This window comes from Schistocerca cancellata, chromosome 1, assembly GCF_023864275.1.
Source record: "Schistocerca cancellata isolate TAMUIC-IGC-003103 chromosome 1, iqSchCanc2.1, whole genome shotgun sequence".
Lineage (NCBI taxonomy): Eukaryota > Metazoa > Arthropoda > Insecta > Orthoptera > Acrididae > Schistocerca > Schistocerca cancellata.
The window spans coordinates 1,154,450,171-1,154,469,240 of record NC_064626.1 but is presented as its reverse complement, the minus strand read 5'-3'; the positions used below and the strand labels follow the sequence as shown (position 1 = coordinate 1,154,469,240).

Genomic DNA, 19,070 nt, shown 5'->3' with positions numbered 1-19,070 from the left:
CAGAGAGGCCTGGCAACAGTAGTGCTCCAAACAACAATGACAACACAGGACACACTATATCTTGTTTAATATGGAATGAATCTTTACATCCTAGTGTACATCTAATAACATTCTGTTTCCTTAAATTGGCCAGTTGACTTAAGAATTGTAGGTTTGGCATTGCATAGTGACTTGTGTCATTAATGACTGCATGGCTGAGAGAGGAGGAACTATAGCTGTAATCAATGAGAAGTGAGGTAGCTGCAGAGGATAGAGCAGGCTTGTGATAAATGGCAGAATTGTAAGATTGACAATTTAATGTAATTGGTTAGTAAAAAAAATGTACTCACCAAGTGGCATCAGAACACACACATAAAAGATGTCAAAAATTGATAGGTTTAGAAGTGTTAGATTGCCTGTTTAACTTTTACTTTTGGATAGCATATAGTCACTTATTCTCAAGGTCATGGGATTTTATAATATTTTGCATTTGCTGTTAAGCTGGGACTTAAATATGCCAGCTTGTGCAATGATAGAAACTGATGACTCAACCAAAATCTGTTAACTTTATGCATAGTGGGTTAACAGTAAGGCTCTCATTTGGTGGCTGCAGTTAGAATTACTGACTCATATCAACAACTTCACACAAATATGTACATGTGTATTTCTAATAAATATTTCAGTTGAAGACATACACTCTCACATTACTTAGCAACTCGTATCAGCCGCCTACAGCTACATTTTTAGTAAATTTCTGCAGTTAATATTTCGAATAAGAAATTAGGAAATTAGGGGCTTTTCTGCACTGTATGTGACTGATTTCTACAGTATACATAAAATGAGCTGAAGATTTTAAAATTTGTTTCGGCTCCAACCGCCAAAGATTGCAGTCGTGTGTGAGAGTTGCATTGGTGAGTGTGTGTGTGTTTGTGTGTGTGTATGTTGTCTACTTTTGACAAAGGCCTTGTTGACCAAATGCTAACTTTCCAACAGTCTTTTTGTTGTGCCTTTCTGTGACTCAGCATCTCTGCTATATGGGGAGTAGCAACTGTCCTTTTCATTATATTGTTACATTCCATCCTGTATATTCCATTGTTTAAAATTTGATCATGCATTTTAGTTCGGCACCTAGGAGCAGGTCACTAAAGGGTGTTGCCACTGCTATATCTCTCATGAGGAGATGTTTGATAAAAAATACGACAAAGGTAAACAAGAACATGGGTTTATTACAACCACAGTAGAAAGACTCTTCCATACCAAAATATCAAGAAATGCCATTTCCTCTACTTGGATATAACTATATATCTACATCCACATATATACTCTGAAACTAATCAGTTATTGACAATTTAATGTAAATGGATAAAAACAAAATCTACTCACCAGGCGGTGGCAAAAGAACACACACAAAAAAGTTTAACTTTTACAATCTTTCGCAGCAAGTGGCTTCTTCTTCTGGCAGAAGAGTTGAAGGGGAAGGAATAGGGTGAAGGAAATGGTCTGGACAGGTTTAGGGAAATGGGTACAGCTCGGAAAAGTCACCCAGAACCCTGGGTCAGGGGAGACTTACCTGTCCAGTAAATCTCCCCTGACCCGTGGTTCTCGGTGACTGTTCTGAACTGTACCCCTTATCTCCAGTTCTTTTCCTTCACCCTGCAACCTTTCCCTTCTACAATACTGCCAGAGGAAAGAGTCAATGGCTCCAAAAGCTTGTAAAAATTAAATCTTTTTTTGTGTGTGTGTTCTCTTGTTGCCACTTGGCGAGTAGTGTTTTTATCTATACATTTACATTACACATATACTCTGCAAGCCACAGTACAGTGCATGGCAGGGGATACCACATGCTATTACTAGTCATTTCTTTTTCTTGTTCCATCCAAAAATAGAATGAGGGAAAAACAACTGTCTAAAAGCCTCTATGGGGGCCCTAATTTCTAGCATCTTGTCTTCATAGTCTTTACTCAAAATATATGCTGGCGGGAGTAGAATAATTCTGCAGTCAGCCTCAAATGCCAGTTCCTGAAATTTCTGTAATAGTCCCTTGCAAAAAGTGTGTCATGTCCCTCGAGGGATTCCCATTTTAGTTCACTTAGCATCTCCATAATGCTTGATTACTGATGAAACCTACCGGTATGAAATTTAGCCACCTTCTTTGACATCTTCCTTTAATCCAACCTGGTGGGGATCCCAAACACTCAAAGAGTACTCAAGAATGAGTTACACTAGTGTTTCAAATGCCTTCTCCTTTATGAATGAGCTACACTTACCCAAAATTCTCCCAATAAAAAAAGTTGAGCATTTGCCTTCCCTACTACTAACTTGATGTCCTCATTCCATTTCATATTGCTTTGCAACATAAAAACACCTGGATATTTCATTGCAATGACTGTGTCAAACAGCACCATATTAATGCTGTATGCAAATGTTACAGGATTGTTTTTCCTACTCATCTACATTATAACTTAAATTTTTCTGCATTTAGAGCAAGCTGCTAGTCATCACACCAATTAGAAAATCTGTCTAAAGTCGTCTTGCATACTCCTACTGTCACTTAGTGGCAACACCTTCCTGTACGCCATAGTATCATCAACAAACAGCTTTAAACTGCTGCCCACCCTATCCGTCAAATCATTTATTTATATCGAGAATAAGAGCAGTCCTATCACACTTTCCTGGGACTCTCCTGATGATTGATGGATCCAAGAAATTCATCCAGGAACCTGTTGCTGTTTGGCAATACAACATAGTTGTTACCTACATACTTATAGAAATGCTTTGATTTTGAGGAATAAAGTCTTAACAGCAATTTTCTCAAAAACGCTCCATGTACATACCAGCTGCTCTTGGTGGTAAGGGAGAGCCCAACTGCTTGTATAATGCTCTTTGCACTGGAAGTAATTGGTAGTGAGTGGCTGTTGGAAAAGTCTCTTTGTCTATAACCTAATTCTTGCTCCACCAATTCTAATGAATTTTTCACAGGTACTTGGGACAGCACAACAAAATAAGTCATCAAAACTAGGACAAACACTGGCTTCATAAACAGATATAGTAGCCATGAAATGAGCTCTGTATGGAATGCATCACTGGTCACAATACACTGTGAGTGCTCCCAGCTGAGAGACACTTAAATAGCATGCAAGGTGCAGCCTGACTGCATTGGAACTTGAGCAGACTCCATTTCCACTCCAACCCACCATCCTGCAATGGGAGGAGGCAGACTAACCTACATTATAACACATACAAAGGTTAATGAGACACTGTTTTGACACTTCATCATAAGATGGTGGGAGTGACAATCATTGCTTCATTTCGACAAATTAAGCCAACTTGAAACATGAGAATCTTATACTGGTTCAACTCGCCATGAAAGGCTGGAAGTTCATCATAATATTAGTGCTTGTTTTTGCAAAATAAAACTTATGTACTTTATTCTGTTAGCCACAATGAAACACTTAAATAGTCATCACATCTTCTATAATTGTGTTGACTCTCTTCATACCATAAGGCACAGCAGTCTGTTAGATGATACTCAAAAGCAATAAAAAATAAAACAAATGCAACAGTAATTAATTATTATACCAACAACAAGAAGAATAATTATAATATTGATAAAAGTAGTAATGATGATGATGACAGAAACTACTTACCGAGAAGATAATTTGATGCACCAAGTTCCTTGAGGTAGAGGAAAAGAAATGACTCAATGAAACCCCAAAAGTTCCCAAGGAAAAAAAGGAAAAATATGAATATTATAACATGGGGTAACCGCACAATGTGCATTAAATCCCGCATGATGTTGTCTGCCGGCAGCTGCACCCCAAGTGGCAACAGAGCAATGGCCACTGCAGATATGGCAAGTAGTATATCATACGTATAGAATGCAGCAGAGTAGTCTGTGTAACCTGTGTGGCATGAAAGAACAAAAATCTAGATGCTGTGCATAGTTTCATACACAGCATTTGGCAATGCATTCAGCTGTGTGGCTACTAATACTTATTTTACAATGCCCACAAGAAAAAGAACACATTTAAAATTAAACAAGATAATAGTGTACCTAATAAAAACTGAAAAGAAAACACATTTTCAAATGAGTGGAGATAAGCTTTTAATTTTTGTAACCTTTCCTCTCTCACACACACACAATGTAACTAGATAAGTTTTCACGTGAATTGGTAGCATAAAGAAACTAAAAATCCAAATAAATATTACTGTCAGATCAATAGCTAGACAAAAAAGGTGAAGGAATTTTGTTGACCCATGGGTATCTCATTTTGTGAAAGGGGAAAGAATATAAATCAAAAGAATTTAATAATAAAGTACCTCAAACAACTGCCTCAACCTTCACTAGTCCATGTCCTCCAATTTCCTGTTCCCTTCCTTCTTACTATTCCAGCCTCACATATCCCTTGTATCTCACCAGCACATCTGCATTGTCCTTTCTCTTCTCTACTTCTCTCATCTCCTTTCCCCCCTCTCCCACACCTGCAGTTTCCTTTTCCTTCTCTACTTCTCTCCTCTCTCCATCACCCCATCCCCCTCTCACTCACACCCCTCTTTCCCTCGTGCAGCTTCCCATTACTGCACCTAGCAGCCAACTATCCTATTCCCACCACATCCTTGCACATTCCCACACATAGCACAAGCACCTTCCTCCACCTTTATCCTGCTATCCATCCCCCCCCCCCCCCAAAAAAAAATAGACCTTTACCATACCTCTGATTTGTATTCAGACTACCCACCCCACCAACGGCTGCTGCTGATCTCCGATGCAGTCACAATCTGGCATTAGCGCCCAGAAACAACAGTGGGCAAGTGTGTGTGTGTGTGTGTGTGTGTGTGTGTGTATTTTGTTTTGTCTTTGTCTGATGAAGAACTCATCCCCATAGCTAATAACATCTAGCAGTCATTTTTTCACTGTTTCTGTGTGCCACCCAACATCTCCCCCATGTGATGATTAGCAATTTACCCTTTTATTAAAATATTTGTTCAGTTAAAAAATCAGCTATGAAGTGGCACAGGAGGGTATTTAATGTTATTACTGTATGCTTGACCATATCCCCGTCTTGTTCTCAGAGATGGCTGTAGGATCTTAGGCACCTTAAGCAAGTAGTGTATATCACTCAGCTCTCATGAGCATAACTTCACCCTTTTGTATTGTGATCTGATGGTCTCTTATTCTCGAACTTGCTTCTGTTTTCTTTACAAATAAAAGAACTTATTTTGTTAATACTTATGGGTGTCCTTTAACTGTTTATTTACAAATAAATGATACTTTTGGAAAATACTTAACTGGAAACTCTAGCTCTCCTACCAAGCAAGGTGGTGTAGTGGTAAGATACTGGACTCACCCATCTGGGTTTAGATTATGCGTGACTTCAATACATCACTTAAGGAAGATGCTGAGATGGCCCCTGTGAAAAGGAAATGGTTGATTTCATTTTCTATCTTTATCAAGTCCAAGTTTGTGTTTCACCTCTAATGTTCTCATCACCAACTGAATTTTAAACAGTAATATTTCTTCTTCTTTCTAGTTCTCCATGAACATCTCTCAGTACAGCCACTAAATTAATCACTTTATTGAACCCTAACAGACTAGAAACAACTTCCATCAAGTGTCAGGATTGGAGCCACATAATGCTGACTTCTTGCCACAATATTTCAGCTGACAACCATTCAACCATCTTCAGATGATTGTTTTGCACTGGAGATTGCTAATCCACATTGCTACCTTTGTACAAAAATATGCATGCATGTGTAAAGACAACAGCTACATTAGCGATCTCTGTCGAGTTGTGCACCCTCTTTGAATATTGCTCCAGCTATGACGCGCAAGCACATGCATATCGAGATACCACATGCATGCTCTCTTTAGAGAATGAGCACTCATGGAGTTAAAATGCAGATGTCAAAATGAATAAAATTACATGTCACTACACATGTCATTGATCATAAAATGTTTTTTTTCTGAAGACATTAAAGGCAACACCAGATCCCTCGCCTTATCCTGTTGAAAGGCACCATCATGATTAATAAGGTCTTGCTCTAAATGTATTTCCGCTCCTTAATACAATGGTAAGTCAATTATTATCTGCAAAGTAGTTATAAAATTTTATTGTAATCAAATAGGAAACTTACATGAACACCACTTTTCAACATAGTCTTCTTGCATTTCAACACACTTGGTCCATTGTTGTACAAGCTTCCTGAAGCCCTCATAAAACAAGGTCCTCGGTTCAGCTACGAGCCAGGAATGCACCGCTTCTTTCACTGCATCGTCTGAGGCAAACTGACGACCCCTTAATGCCTGTTTGAGCAGACCAAACAAGTGATAATCGGAAGGAGCAAGATCTGGACTATATGGAGGATGATCCAGTACTTCAAATTTGAGTCTCCGGAGCACTTCAGCAGTGTGGGCGGCAGTGTGCGGACGGGCATTGTCGTGCAACAACACAACACCTTTTGACAGCAATCATCGGTGTTTGTTTTGAATTGCAGGCTTTAGCCCGGCAGTAAGCATCTCACTGTAACATACACTGTTTATAGTTGTGCCCCTTTCCCCATAACGTTTCAGTACTGGACTTTGTGCATCCCAAAAAACTGTAAGCATCAGTTTTCCAGTAGATGGTTGGGTCTTAAACTTTTTTTTGCAAGACGAATTTGGATGTTTCCATTCCATCCTCTGCCGTTTACTCTCCGGCTCATAATGATGGATCCATGTTTTGTTACCAGTAATGGTTCTGTCTAAGAAGTTGTCCCCTTCATTACCATAGTGATCCAAATGTTTTTTGCAGATGTCCAAGTGCGTTTCTTTATGCAACTGTGTGAGTTATTTTGAGACTCATCTTGCACAAACTTTGTGAAACCCAAGTCAGTTGTGGATGATTTCGCAGGCAGAACTGTGACTAATTTGGAGACGATGTGCCACTTCATCAATAGTTAATCGTCTGTCTAAGAGAATCACATAACGTGAACACTCAATGGTTTCTTCATTTGTGGCAGTAAATAGTTGTCCGGCTCCTTCATTGTGCGTAACACTTGTGTGACCATTTTGGATTTTTTCAATCCATTCGTAGACACTCTGTAGTGGCAAAATACTGTTCCCGCATTGTACCGAAAGTCTTTGATGAATTTTGGCCCCTGATATGCCTTCCGACCACAAAAAACGGATCACTGCACATTGCTTTTCTTCGGTGCAAATACAGTGAAGCACCCTTGATTAACAGCATGGCAGCAATAACGAAACTAACCTAGCAGCTTGAAAATTGCAAAGATATAACAACAAATAAACAAAACATGTGCCATCAACATAAAACAACAGTACTACCAAAATAAACAAAAATATAATTAAACTTCAGATAATAATTGACTAACCCTCGTAATTGAATCCCAGAAGGATCTCACTGAGGCCAAGATTTTCATGGCAGAGTAATCCACAGAATGTCCTGTGGAGATACAACGCTTTGCTATGGTTGACTTACTGGGCTAGAAAAAGCTTGGCAGTATGTGACCACTTATCAGTCTGAAGTTGCACCTCTTCTGGCCTAGATACATGATCTGACTTGATTGGGAAGGGTATCACAAAGCAGTTGTACCCTCTCCTGAGGAAAACTGACCCACAACTGTTGTAACTGGTTGTTTATATCTGAGCCATGTCACATTGTTGATTACGCTAAGTTATGACCAAGCTATCATTCAGTTGTTATCAAAAAGAGATGAAAGGTAGGGTGGTGAAGTTACAGAGTGAGACAGAGAGATGGGTAGTCAGTAAGAAGTGAAGTTCTGCTGGTAGTAATTGCAGTCACCAACAGAGAGCATGCCGCTACAAGATTAGCCATCCCTTGGTGCACAGAGCAGCGTGAATTCTGTGACTGGAATCAAGACAGCCAGTATTTCATCCACCATAAATGATGAACATTGGAGCTGGTGCTGACTATGTTGCATAAGCATATGGTACTTAGTCTTCGGAATCTTCACAAGGTGGTGTGAAAATTTAAAGCTAGGGTATTAATGTTATGTCACAGAAACAGAAAGTACCTATATTCAAGAACATTACTGAATTGTATTTTGGTCATGTTTCTGTTTAAGTGTGACCTATCTGCCTCAGAATTAGTGCACTTTTTCCAATAACAATTATTATAATTAAAACTGGTAGTGAGACGAATGCCCTGAGCTTTGGATCTTGTTAACTAAAACATCTAGTGAATGCTAAGACAACAGAGAGACAATAAAAGGACAGTTGGGAAACTGATCAGTCAAAACGGGAGCATAGATATTAACAAATAAGCTTAATTTTTTTATTGTATAGGTTAACACTACAGGCAGGATGTATATGTATATGAAAACTGTCATTGAGCATAAGTCTCTCAATAACAAAAGTTCTTATTGAAAAGTAATTTTTTTTGTTTTAGGCACATTTGCTCAAAGAAAATTTCACCTAGCATTTTTTTCAAATGGTTGATAAATCAGTTTAATACATTTTTTATTACGAAACGCATTTTATGTTTGTGAATTTTGTTAGTTTAATGTCATTGCATTTGTGGACACATAGCTTGAAGTGGGCTTTAGTACTTTCTCATGCAGTCTTAATGGTCTAGTATTATAGCATTTTGTAATACATCAAATTAAATTTCATTAGGACTTATGAGCACTAACAGTGAAGTAGGAGATCACAGTGTAACGGTTCAGCAATGATGTATTTATCTTGTTCTGCTAGTTGCTAATAAAGAAATTAAAAGTATTTCTTTGACAAAAAATAGTCATCCAGTACTTCCCACCTCCCAAAATCTGTTTCTCTTCCCAACTCAATATCCTGCACACTAGTTGTGGGACGGACTTGATGTTATAACTGTTGCCACACACTGTCCATCATTGGGACACATCTGGGGATCTTGCTGGCCATGGGAGTATCTCACAAGAGAAATTCCCCATCACACTAACCCCCCCCCCCCCCCCCCGCCTCCAGATTTAGTGGTAAGATGGCCCAATGGATAGCCCATCAAAAACTGAACACAGATCAAGCCTGAAAACAGGAAGAAGGTACACTGAATCCTGAAAGAAATAAAAAAAGAGAGAGAGAGAGAATACAAACAGTGAACAGTTCAAGAAAAGAAGTCCAATAAAGAGCAGCCATAAGCAGCAGCAGTGTCATGGATAAGTGGTCATGGTGTTCGACTGCCACATGGGTGAGCTGAGTTCAAAACTCCCTTCTGCTATTTAGTTTATTTTATTTATTTTCACAACATTATGAACTGCCCATCGGTCATTGAAATGTTTGTTCTCTTTCTGCAGTCTTGGCAATTATCATACTGTACACTAGTATATGAGTCGTGTGGTAAGAATATGTTACTGTTGCAAGTAACTGTGATGAATAGTGAGAGCAGGTGAGATACCACATAGACGTCTCACAGAAATGAAAACAACAAATAAACAGGTGTGAATTATATTACAAAAAAGGAATTCAAAAGTCAAGACTTCCTAAACGGAAGGCAACTTCAAAAACATTAAGAACATATGTTTTCACAGAGCACAGAGAAATTGTCTGGTTGTGAAACTTGTAGCCATATTAGAAGAACAAGAAGTAATTATGTAGTATTCTTTGCTGTTTTAGTGACTGTGATTATTGTTAAAGAAAAATGAACAATTGAGTATAGACTTAAGTACTTCATGTATTGTACTCGCCTGAGGCAAGACGGGTTCATGTATTTTATTGAGTTTAATGCGAGATAAATTGGTTGACTTGTAGACATTCGAATATTGATGTGAGAAATGGTGAATATGTTGTTTATGGAAGTTGAAATATACCAGGACTGAACTAAAAGTATTGTTCGAATACTAAATTATTTCAAAAATAGAGAGAGAAAGAGAGAGAGAGTCTTACAAATTCCTGTCAACCAGCAGTATTCTTCAGAGAAGAAGTTTTTGGAGATTAACATAGCTGGAAATCAAGAGAAGAAGATGGGCTGTACATACCAAGTAAGTCAACCTATGGGAGAGAGGTGGGAATTTTGCAATCCAACTTCACACCGCTTCTTATCATCCACATCATTAGAAACTGCTACTTTCATTTGTTGCAGTTTATGTGACAAACATTATGTTTCCATCATTTTCTTGGGAGTGATCACATTCACATTCATACAACCACCTATATTGGACAAGGAGGCATAACTCACTCACCTTCCAGACGTACAAATTAGGTGCGTCAATAAGAGATTTCTATCATATGACACACATACTGTCGCCACTGCTGTGTATGACACACCAGAGGTATTTTCTGGTGGAGGATTCGGTTGACTTGTCGCCTGGTCATCAAACATTTGTTGTTTCCATTTGAAAGGCACTTTCTTTCTGCTGCTAATAGAGTAGTGCAGAATCAACTGTCATTATAGGGCCCTACCTTACACCTTGCTGTTGCAAATAGACATTCTACCATGACAGACACAAATTTGAGTAAAACGAACATTTTTTTCTCTCTTCCTGCTTTTATACTTAATCTGTGTTCAGTTTTTGACAGGCTGTCCACTGGGCCCTCTCACCACTAAATCTGAGGTGGGTGCGATGAGGAGTTTCCCTTGTCAGCATTACGTAGACAGTTCATAGACACATGTATCCTGTGTGGATGACCACTGTGAAAAATGGCAATGGAACCACGATAATGTCACCTGAGAGGTAACACATGAGGATCTGGGATGTCCTTGATCTTCTGTTGTGCCATCAAAGTTCCCAGTGTTATACCCAATGGGCCCACACACCATGACACCAGTAATAACACCATTGTGCCTCTGCAAAACACTGGGGAATGGGATGTCTCCCCAGGACACTGCCATACTTGGCAACATTTGTCATCCAGAGTAGTGCAGAACTGCAATTCATTGCTCAACACAATGTGACATCATTCATCAGTGGTCCATGCTTCCCTGTCACAATACCATTATAAATACACCCATTCATGTCATGGTGTTAACAGCAGCCCCAGGGATTGAGTGGTAATTCCCTAGACCTGCAAACCTTTGAAGAATGGTGTAAGATGACACAGAAGGCTACAGGTGGTCCATTACTTGTTCTCAGTTGGCAAGAGAACGTCTAGGAGTTACAATGTGCTTGGTTAATCATACAGTGATCCTCTCTTGTGATTAGATAGGGTCGAGCAAAACCTCGATTATGAAACTTCCTGACTGATTCAAGCTGTGTGCCAGACTGAGACGCTAACTCAGGACCTTTACCTTTCACGGGCAAGTGTTCTACTGTCTGAGCTAACCAAGTACGACTCACGATCCGTCCTCACAGCTCCAAATTCTGCCAGTACCTTGTCTCTTACCTTCCAAACTTCACAGAAGCTCTTCTGTGAACCTTGCAGAACTAGTACACCTGGAAGAAAGGTTATTGCAGAGACATGTCTTAGCCATAGATGGATGTTTCCAGAATGAAATTTTCACTCTGCAGTGGAGCATTCACTGCTACTGGCGGATTAAAACTGTGTGCAAGGTTAGCAGAAGAGCTTCTGTGAAGTATGGAAGGTAGGAGACGAGGTACTGGTGGAATTTGGAGCTGCGAGGATGAGTCACGAGTTGTGCTTGGGTAGCTCAGATGGCAGAGTGAAAGGCAAAGGTCCCGAGTTCGAGTCTCAGTCTGGCACACAGTTTTAATCTGCCAGGAAGTTTCATATCAGTGCACGCTCCACTGCAGAGTGAAAATTTCATCCTTGATTATGAGTTTGCCTGCCCTAACATTTCTATGCAGTCACATCCAAAAACCCCACAAATCTGGATACTGCACAATTTGACCAGCTGCCCATATACAGAACAATAATTTAATATATTTATTCGATTCTCACTCCGTCAATACATCTGAGATAAGCTCACATGGATATAGAGTGCACCAATTATTTTAGATGTGATCTTTCAGAATAACTCAATACATGGGTAGTAATGTTACAGGAAACACAAGAGCAATACTAGATCACATTTGCATCATACAAAAACTAGATATGGCAAGTTAAAACTAAAAAAAAAGTGAGTATCTGTATAACTGCTCAATCTTACATTATATTACACACATATATTTTATAGTTCCATGACAGTTTTTCATTGGGACTAAGAAATCAGCTGCAAAATAATGTTTTGAGAAGAAATTGCCTCAGATGCTACCTAAACATGGGCTTGCTCTCAAACTTACATACAGGTGGGAGAGCATATAAGCTTTTATGCCAGTTTACCACACATCTTTCTGAACCATTGCCAAATTTTTAAAATCACTGTGTGAATCACGCCTTCTCCTTGCATTGCAAACATGATACCCACCATTTCTTTTATACAACTCAGTATTTTTGCTGATGAAACACATAAGTGAAAGTATAAATTGAGAAGGTTTCTACAACACATTTTTGGGCCAAAAAAATTTTCTATGCTACGGATTGGTTTCCCCATAAAATACTTCAACTGTCACTAGGGAAGTACATATAGTATGCTGCTTTCATATTGTTTAAGTTCCCACTCCAGGAGGCAATACGTATGGCAAAAATTGATGTGCTGAGGCTCTTGTGAATAGTTATTATGCGATGAGACCAGTTTACTCTGCAAAACATTTCTACATGTACAACCATGAGTCATAATGTTGGTTTCATCTGCAAAAATGGTAAAATTGCACTGTAATTTTATACACTGTGGTAATCCATTTATAAATATCAGGAACAATAAAGAACCAATAATGGATCCTTGTGGCACTCCACATCTGATGCTTCTCTATTCTGATGAAGTCACACCACTACTAAAATCATCTATGCAGTCTAATACTACTTCCTGCTTCCTATGTGTGAGGTATGACTGTAACCATTATCTGATACATCATTTATTCCTATAAGGTTAGCTTTCTGTAACACTATTTATTGGTTTAAAGTATCAAAAGCTTGTGATAAATCACAAAGTAATCATGTTGTCAGCATTTTATCATCTAGAGACTCTAGAACTTTATTTACAAAGGCATAGATGAGGTCCCTTTCAAACTCTCTCAGCTGCTGATAATGCTGTTAACATAAAAGTACATGTCATCTCTATAATGTCCCTTATATGCTCTTTGAGTCCTGGTAACAACACCAACATGAACACCACTAATGAGCTCTACTGGCTATTTTACCTTCACAGAAAACTGCAACTCTAATCATTTACATACAACCCCCCCCCCTCTCCGTGCTCTCTCTCTCTGTGTGTGTGTGTGTGTGTGTGTGTGTGTGTGTGTGTGTGTGCATGCATGCATGTGTGCATATGTGTGTGTGTGTGTGTGTGTGTGTGTGTGTGTGTGTGTGTGTGCATGCATGCATGTGTGCGTGTGTGTGTGTGTGTGTGTGTGTGTGTGTGTGTGTGTGTGTTAAAATTAGTCCAGTGATCATTTCAGTGTTCACATTTATATGTTGGACAAGATACACCAAATTTCTATATTGTGGAAACAAGATTTTTTATTCCCTTGTTTCACATTAAGACTTCTAGCAAAGAAAAGCCAATAGAGCAACAAATTTAAAAAGACAAAAACACAGACTTACTTACTCAGGTACTGGCTGTTCTGATCTATGAAGAGACCAACAAGAGGCGCAAAAAAGGCCATTCCAAGAGTAGAAAACAACCGCTCTCTACCAAAATGTCCACCATATTTTCGAATCATTGTAAGTGCAATAGGATCAAGCATAGTGACCCCTGCAGTTAGTGCTGTAGTCCCTAAAAAGCGCAGAAAGAAGTATATCCAAAAGATTCGGTCATCACTTTCCTTATAGTCTGGTGGGCACACCTCTGGTCCACCTTCCCTACAAGAAAAGGTGTTGGAGATTTTTTAATATTATAAAATATTGACTATGTAAACAGAAAAAATAGGATTAATGATACTCAACACTATTGTCTAAAGGGTGTTGTGCTATTCCCTATAAAGATGGCTCTTTGAATTGCAGAAAGGCACAACAAATAGGCTGTTACACACTGATATTTAAGTCAAAGCCTTCTTCAGAAAGGAAATGAGAAACATAAAAACATTCATGCAAGCAAGCAATCCTCATGTACACATGACTACTACTTCCAGTCAAAACAGCTACATTACCGCATATTTCATAAACAAATATATAGTTAATACTTAAAAGTCCATTTTGAGCAGCAAAATTTAACCTAGCTTTTTTACAAATGATTATGTAGTTTCCAAAATAACAAATTGTGCTTATGACAGTCTTTAAATAGTTGGATGTCAGTGAAAATAGTCAGCCCCTGACTGACTGAGTTAATGAGCAACACCTATGTGAAACCTGTCCACCAAAATACTTGTACCAACATTTGCAGAAACTCAGTAATGTCAGCATCTAAGAATGTAAAAGTAAGTTCTTTAATTCAAGTTTGTGAATATTTTCACTGAATTGTATAGTGCTTGGAAGGAGGGTATGATCATCATTATTATTGGAATGAGTAATTGTTCTGTGCCACACTTGATCTTTTTGTTTTGGAGACTTGTTAAGGCTATTGTTGATTCTCGGACAGCATCTCTAAAAAAAATTGTGCTTCAATAATGCTATAATTTATTTGATGGATTCTGCCACAGCTTCTTGCTTGTTTGTGAGATCCAGCCTGGTTTGTACACTATTCATCTTACAAAGTTAAGAAACCGGCCATTGTTCCAGCAACAGTACATCATGGATAATAAATGTGTGAAAAAGTGAAACCAAAACTGTGGTGTTGTACATCATCACACATCCAGTATCAACACAATCCAGTATCCATTAGGATTATCAGTTTCACAACTACCAACTATCATGCTACCGAGAAGGCAGACAGAGAAGAAATTGCAGAAATCAGGCTGTAATCTTTTAAACTGGGATAAAAATTGGTAGGGAACAACTGAGAAAGAAGGCAGAGAGCTTCAAGTATCTGAGAAGCTTAATAACAGATAAATAAATGGGTGAGCAAAATCAGGAGAAGCATTCAGGAAAAGTATTAGAAGCCTGATTTGGAACAAGGGTGTCCTTAAAAACAACGAAAAGGTTGTATCCTGAAATGAGCTTTGGAGACCTAGGCAATGAAGGGAAGAGAGAGAAGCAAAATATACGCTAGTGAGGTGAAATTCTTGAGAAATAATGCTGATTTGGCAATGCTGGGCAGGAATGAGAGGATCAGGGAATCAGTGAAGGAGGAATCATTACAGGACAGGACTGAAGAATTGTGACTAATATGGTGGAGATATGTCAAGTGGCTGGAGGAGAAGGGGATACCCAGAAAGATAGGTGAGGTGAGTGGGAAGGGAAAAAGACAGAGAGGAAGAACAAGAGACGGGTGGCTGAAAGAAGAGAAGTATTGCATGTGGAAGAGAGGAGAAGAAGAGATGGTAAAAAGACAGAAGACAATGGAGAGACTTATGTTTCAAACAGACCTGGATAGGAGCTGGAAATTGTAAAAGACAATGATGATTTGACAACTTACAAATTATTGTGTAATAGGTTTAAGAATCTCTCAGCTTTGATATAGAAGAGGATGATACTGATCTTTGACCTTCAGTATGAGAGGATCTTCCACAAGGAAAAAATTGATTTTTAATAGCAAGGATCCAATTGTACACACTATTTGCAATCAGAGTGGAGTCAAAGAGTGATTGAATCAATATTCTCTCACACACCTGAATTGTGATATCTGTATAGGAAAGAAGTCCTCTCTCCTGTAACTAGACTTATGATTCAAAGAAAGTAAGAATACACACTTTATACACAACCAATAATATCTCAGTCCTGTCTGCACTGTCAGTGTGAACAGTTTAGTTTCTCAGTGAAGGTTACAACAAAAAGGTTGCAGAGACATTATGTCAACCTTGTTTAGCAGAGAAGAATCCTCAGACATCTTGAAGCACATTGAATACCAACATCTGTATAGGCAGCAGTGTCATCTTTGGGAATGGACATACAAGACATGTCCACCATAGACCACTACAAAGTTGACCGCACCACAACAGGATTGATATCTGACCTTAACCACTTAATAAAGTTCAATGATTTCTGCAAAATAACTATTTTTGGATGCTGTACATACCTAAAGAGTTACAGTTCCTTGACAAACTGTGCACTGTAGCCTAGTACCAAAAATTGTGACCTCTCTCTCTGACAGTTAGTTACAACTTTAAATCATAGTTCTTGGTAAAATGTCTACAGCTAGTGAGGGAGTGCTCCGCAGCAATTAGTGCAAAGAATGTAAAAATTGTGAAGAAAAGAAAAGTTCATAACCTGAAAATGTGCTTATGTTTTGTAACCGAAGTTATAGTGCGACCTCCACCAAGTGACCAGGTGACAGGAATTGCAAATGCCAATCAAAAACTCAAATAATCACTCAAACGATGGAAAATCCAGAATAGAATAATGATAGTATAATGAAAAGGGCAGATTGCTACTCATCATACAGAGCAGATGTGGAATTTCAGACAGACACAACAAAAAGAGTGCTATGCAAGTGATCTTTTGGCCAACAGGCCTTCTTCTAATGTAGAAAAAAACATTTATGCAAGCACACCTCTCTCTCTCTCTCTCTCTCTCTCTCTCACACACACACACACACAAACACACACACACACACACACACACACACACACACACACACACACACACACACACGAGGATGTAGTGCATGCAGGAACGTGACTGGGGCAGGGTAGGGCTGCTAGGTGCAGTCAGGAGTTTAGAGGAGAGGTGGGGGAGGGGGGCGGGGAGGAGAGCAGAAAAGAAGCAAAGTAGAGGAGGGGAAAAAAGAGAGAGTAGTGGGAGTGTTGGTGGAATAGAAGGCTGTGTATTGCTACAGTTGGAACAGGAAAGGGGATAGGTAGGTGAAGAACAGGGACTAGAGAAGGTTGAGTCCAGGGGGCTTGTGGGAACATTGGATATGTTACAGGGAGAGTTCCCATCTGTGCAGTTCAGAAAAGCGGGTATTGGCAGGAAAGATCTGGATGGCACAGGCTGTGAAGCAGTCAGTGAAGTGAAGCCCTTCAGCTTAATGGTTGTCATGCAGACATAGAACACAGCATAGTGGTTGTAGCTCAGTTTGTAGATCACATGACTGCTTTCACAGGGACTGGACTGGACTGGAGTAGGTGGTGGTGGTGGGAGGATGTGTGGGACAGGTCTTGCACCTAGGTCTGTTACAGGGATATGAGCCATGAGGCAAGGGGTTGGGTGCCTTGGGATCAAGGGTGGAGCAGGGATGAACAAGGATGTTGCTTAGAAAGGTACAAATCATTATGTACATTTAAATAGTGTTCAGAAGAAGAAAGTATTTTAATGAGATATAGCTTACCGAAAACTACATTTCTGTAACATGCAGTCAGCAGTTAATTCAATAAGGGTGTTCAAGGTGAGGTTTGTTGCAAGCACCAGTCCACCACAGCGTAAATCTTCTTGCAACAGAGCAGTCAGGTTAACTTTTGCATCATGAAACACCTTTTCCCCAAAGCTACAACAACAAGGAAAGTTCCTTTCAGATCTTTGCTATTGCAAGATTTTGATTATTTTTATAAACATCCTTTACTTTCACTTATTGCAAAGCACAAGGATTCTCATGGACACTAATCACAAATTTAAGTTCAGGAGACTGACAAATACACAGCAATACAAAGATCTGGAAAAACAAGTTCATTTATTCCTGTATTATCAACTGTTTATTTTTTTATTCTATCACATAAATAAGAGTTTCTGAATTACAAGAATAGTTATACATATACAATGAAAACAGGCAATTATTGATAAAATTATTTAATTGGCTAGATAAAAAATCAACTCACCATGCAGCATCAGAACACACACTTGAAAGACTGTTATGATTGGCAAGCTTTCAGAGCCAGTGGTTCCTTCTTCAGGCAGAAGGGTTGAAGGGAGAGGAAGAAGGGTGAAGGAAAAGGACTGGAGAGGTCTAGGAAAAGGGGTAGATTTCAGGAAAGTCTCTCAGAATCGCAGGTCTGGGACACTTATTGAAGGAGGTGAGAAAGGAAGACTGATTGTTGGGGACTACATCGGATGAGATTTGAAAACCTGAGGGCCTAAAGGTGGAAGACATGGTAATATGCAAGGCAGAGATTACTATTAAAACATCGAACATGAGTTAATAAGAGTGAAATGCTAAGTGCATTGTACGCAACAGAAGTGGGTGGTGAAAAACAGATTCTGAAGACAATGAAAGATATAGAAAACTAAAACGGAGTGAAACAGAGAGTAGTTACAGTGAAGAAAAGCTGAGACAGAAGAAATTAACGTAAATTCAGACAGACTAACTGGGTGGGGAGAACCAAGGACATGCTGTAGTGCTAGCTCCCACCTGGAGAGTACTGTTTTACCACATGTGCCATCTGTATTCTTCCCCCAGACACCAGTCTCTCAGAACTCTGCAGGTGGCAACTAGCACCACAACATGTCCTTGGTTGTCACCATCCACCTGGCCTTAATTTATGTTGATTTCTTCCGTTTCAGCTTTTCTTTACTGTAACTACTCTCTGCTTCACTCCGTCTTAGTTTTCTACATCTTCCATTGTCTTTCCCATCTATTTTTCACCACTCCCCTCCAACCTCTCTTACATACAATGCAATTAGCTTTTCACTCTTATTAACTCATGCACGATGTTTTAGCAGTAATCTCTGTCTTGCATGTTACCCTGTCTTCCACTTTTAATCTCTCAGGTTTTCAAATCTCGTCTGATGCAGTCACCAACAATCAGTCTTTCCTTCTCATCCTGTACAGTAAGTCTCCCCTGACCTGAAGTTCTGGGTGACTTTCCCAAAGTCTAACCCTTTTCCTAGAATTCTTCAGTCCTTTTTCTTCATCATTCTTCCTTCCCCTTCAACCCTTCTGCCTGAAGAAGGAGCCACTGGCTCTGAAAGTTTGCCAATCACAACAGTCTTTCATGTTTGTGTTCTGCCACCACTTGGTGAGAAGATTTTTTATCTAGACATGTACAAAGATTACTAAACTACTCCATAACAACATTTCAACACAGCAATCCAGTATAATATAACACAAATGACAATAGCTACAGGTGAATATTGAAGTCTTCTATACAGTTCATCTCACCACTCGTCACTATCAGGAAATATTTGAAAGAGGCCT

At 39.2% G+C, this 19,070-nt stretch overlaps 1 protein-coding gene across 1 annotated transcript in view; it reads right to left on the bottom strand.

The window, feature by feature from the left end:
* Window positions 1-19,070, bottom strand: part of LOC126136592 (uncharacterized) — a 111,386-nt gene that overhangs the window by 38,136 nt on the left and 54,180 nt on the right. The window contains exons 6-8 of the mRNA XM_049915207.1: window positions 17,271-17,426; window positions 13,515-13,768; window positions 3,627-3,881 (exon numbers count right to left, since the gene is read on the bottom strand). Coding sequence (XP_049771164.1) covers window positions 3,627-3,881; window positions 13,515-13,768; window positions 17,271-17,426 — 665 coding nt within the window. The remainder of the gene's footprint in view (window positions 1-3,626; window positions 3,882-13,514; window positions 13,769-17,270; window positions 17,427-19,070) is intronic.